Genomic DNA, 3,965 nt, shown 5'->3' with positions numbered 1-3,965 from the left:
AGAGAGAGAGAGAGAGAGAGAGAGAGAGAGAGAGAGAGAGAGAATTAGTTAATTCTAACTATATGAGTTGATTTCTATATGGCAATGAAATTTAAAGGATATAAAGATCTGTTTCAGGTTAAGGAAAGCTGACTTAGAGATTTACACCCTAACACTTATGTCTTTGCTAACTGTTTCAACACTAAGATGCTAGAAAATTAAGATAAGTAACAATATATGCTTGATAAAAAAAAAGGTATACTGTGGAGAAATCTTGGGGTCGCTTCTAGAAACTTGGCAGGAGTTTGACATTGGGCCAGGGCACTGAATGAAGTAAGCTCAGGCAGGAATTTGACTTTGGACTAGGACAGGGAAGTAAGCTCAGATTTCTTGGTCATCCTGATAAGCCCCTAGAAACAGTGACTTCGAAAAGTGAACTTTGTTTATTGCCTTGTTTATTCCTTGACTCTGTGTTTATTGTCTTGTTTGTTCCTTAACCTGGGACTGACCTTATTATTTGCATGTACATAAAATGGTATAAAAGCAGACTGGGAGAAAATCAACCTGCCTCAGCCTCAGAACAGGTTTCATGGACACTTTTTACCATTCCTTCATTTAAAGAACTCACGTCACAGTGCCTGCTCTCCGTGATCAACCTCCTGGCTACCATAGTAACTGACCAGCTAGAAAAAAGGCATAAACTTTATGTAAGGTCTGAGGATGTGAAAGCTTAAGTCCTGGGGATCTAGGAAAAAACCCAGAGTCTATACCCTTGGTGTGGGTGGGAAGTTCAGGCCACACAAGCTCCAGCCCCGGGGAAGGGAGCCTCATTCTGGGCTGCACCCTTCTCCCACTCTGCCCTCCCCCAGAGCAATAGAATCCAGAGCTACTCTGTCTCCTGAGTGACTATGCCCTTTTCTTTTAACCCAAAAACTGCAGAAACCATAGCATTGAACAGCTGGGAAAGTGTATCATCTTTCAGACAATTTGTCACACTTATTTGTGTACTGGAGTGGGGGCCATGAGTACCATGGAATGCATGTGGAGGTCAGAGGACAACTTTGGGGGATCTGTTTCCTCCTTTTTGCACACCCCAGGACCATCATTATCAGCCATCAGAATGTTCAGCAAGTGGGTTTCTTTCCATTTTGGGGTTTTTTGTAACCTTGGTCTTGAAGGTTTAAAAAAAATTCTATCCATCTTTTGATGGAGAACTGCAAATTGGAAAACCAAGTTTTTAACATGATGATAAAGCCAGGGCTTCATTTCAGTTTTCCTCAGTTTTCCTCAGCTCCGAGATCTCCTATGGGAATGTCTGGTCCCAAGAAATCCCTTTTCCCAAAGTCTGGCATTTAGACAAAAGCCAATGTTCTCTGGGGGCTATGAAAATTTTCAGAGTGGCCATGTGGAAGAAGACAGGGAGGGTGGGAGTAATCACAGCCAGAACTACCCAGGCTCCCACTCTGCCCAGTGATCCACAGCCAAGAGTGCAAGTTCCCAAACTGGGATTGGGGGGAGGGGAGACAGTGGGTAAAAAACACAGATGACTAGTCCCATTCCATAGCCTGGGATGAAGATGATTTGGGGCAGGGCCTGAAAATGCGCATCCCAAACAAGTCCCAGGGGGATATACATTAGGGTGTATTCCTACCTGTGGTGCCTTCAGAGTAACTCCATCTGCAGGAGAGGAAGGCTCATGAGGTAGAGCAGAGAAAAGGCCCCTACTTGTAGCATCCAAAATTAAGGCTGTTGGAGGAGTTTCATGGGCCAGGGAGACACAGGAAGCACTGACAAACAGAACATTTTAAAATATGACTATATCCTCACAACAAAAACAAAACCCTGCATAGCATCCATGGGCAAAGAAACATTGAACACACACCACATGTCAAAGGAATCCCACCAAGGAGCCAGAGGAGCCTAGAGATTGTCATACAACAGTACCAGTACAGCCTGCTGGGCAAGCACACTCCAGGTACCTGTTCAACTCAGTTACTTAAGACAGTAAGAAAATCTTTAATGTAAGGCAGGCAAAATAGAAAACTATTCACAGTTTGTTCCCAAAAGAATATTAGTTAATAAAATGATATCAATGTAAAAAAAAGTGATTCCTCTCTGTTCAAATGCTGATGTGAGAGGAGAGAAACAAATGTGTGGCCTTTCTTTGTTTCACAGCTAAAATGGCAGTGTGCTGGGGTTCCACCATCCTGACCATGCAGTGTGCTGGGGTTCCATAGTCCTGACCATGCAGTGTGCTGGGGTTCCACAGCCCCGACCATGCAGTGTGCTGGGGTTCCACAGCCTAACCATGCACAGTGTGCTGGGGTTCCATAGTCCTGACCATGCAGTGTGCTGAGGTTCCACAGTCCTGACCATGCAGTGTGCTGGAGTTCTACAGCCCTGACCATGCAGTGTGCTGGGGTTCCACAGTCCTGACCATGCAGTGTGCTGGGGTTCCACAGTCCTGACCATGCAGTGTGCTGGGGTTCCATAGTCCTGACAATGCAGTGTGCTGGGGTTCCACAGCCCTGACCATGCAGTGTGCTGGGGTTCCACAGTCCTGACCATGCAGTGTGCTGGGGTTCCACAGCCCTGACCATGCAGTGTGCTGGGGTTCCACAGCCCTGACCATGCACAGTGTGCTGGGGTTCCACAGCCCTGACCATGCAGTGTGCTGGGGTTCCACAGTCCTAAAAGTTTCCACAAATGAACCTTTTAATTATTTTTGGAGCTACAGCAAAACAATACCCCTAGAAGCCCCAAATAAGCCCTAATTAGCTAGTGCTGATACCATAGCTCCAAGATGGATCATTATTTTTGTGGTTTTTCAAATGGAGAGCCTAGACACAGAGATTAAAGGATTGGAATAAAGTGAGCTGTCAGGGCAGAACTTGGCAGGCCCGCCCTCAAGGACTAAGCATAACCATGTCCCTGGCTATGTTTGTGTCAGATGACAGCTAGAAAGAGTTATTTAGCTGGGTCATCTCTTCTTTTCTTTAAAATTTAAAAAAAAATGACTTTAGTGTATATGCATCTGTGCATATGAGTGTGTGTATACATGTCTGTAAAGATTTGAATGTTTGTATGTATGAGCAGAAGCAAGAAGAGGATGCGAGGTGTCCTTTTCTACCTTGTCTGTGTTTGAGGCAGGGTCTCCCCCTGACTTGGGGGCGTATGCCTTTTTGGGCGGGCTGGAAGCCAGCAAGCTCTAGCAATCCTCCTTTTGATGCACACCTCAGAGCTTGGTTTGCAGATGCGTGCAGGATGCCCATTCCAGCTAGTTACATGGATGTACATCTCCAGTTGCCATGGTTGCACAGTCAGCTCTCTTCACTGCTGAGCCAACTCTCAAGCCTGTGGCTCTTCTATTTTTAATATCCCGTATTAAACACCAGTGTCTTGCCTTACGTTGCAGTTAAGCAGATGTTGAATACCCCCAATCCCAAACCACACGTGCTCCAAAATCTGAAACTGTAGGGGAATGGAGACTGTGGAACCCCAGCACACTGTGCATGGTCAGGGCTGTGGAACTCCAGCACACTGCATGGTCAGGGCTGTGGAACCTCAGCACACTGTGCATGGTCAGGGCTATGGAACCTCAGCACACTGTGCATGGTCAGGGCTGTGGAACCCCAGCACACTGTGCATGGTCAGGGCTATGGAACCCCAGCACACTGCATGGTCAGGGCTGTGGAACCTCAGCACACTGTGCATGGTCAGGGCTATGGAACCCCAGCACACTGTGCATGGTCAGGGCTGTGGAACCCCAGCACACTGTGCATGGTCAGGGCTATGGAACCCCAGCACACTGTGCATGGTTAGGCTGTGGAACCCCAGCACACTGTGCATGGTCAGGACTGTGGAACCTCAGCACACTGTGCATGGTCAGGCCTGTGGAACCCCAGCACACTGTGCATGGTTAGGCTGTGGAACCCCAGCACACTGTGCATGGTCAGGACTGTGGAACCTCAGCACACTGTGCATGG

At 47.3% G+C, this 3,965-nt stretch overlaps 1 protein-coding gene across 1 annotated transcript in view; it reads right to left on the bottom strand.

Annotated features, from left to right (window-relative positions):
* Lama3 (laminin subunit alpha 3) overlaps window positions 1-3,965 on the bottom strand; it is a 129,562-nt gene that overhangs the window by 103,770 nt on the left and 21,827 nt on the right. The window contains 1 exon segment of the mRNA XM_029472159.1: window positions 1,631-1,766. Within this exon segment, the coding sequence (XP_029328019.1) occupies window positions 1,631-1,766 (136 nt within the window).

The sequence above is a fragment of the Mus caroli genome, chromosome 18, assembly GCF_900094665.2.
Source record: "Mus caroli chromosome 18, CAROLI_EIJ_v1.1, whole genome shotgun sequence".
Lineage (NCBI taxonomy): Eukaryota > Metazoa > Chordata > Mammalia > Rodentia > Muridae > Mus > Mus caroli.
Note: the sequence above shows the minus strand (reverse complement) of the source record. Positions and strands in the feature narration are given on the sequence as shown.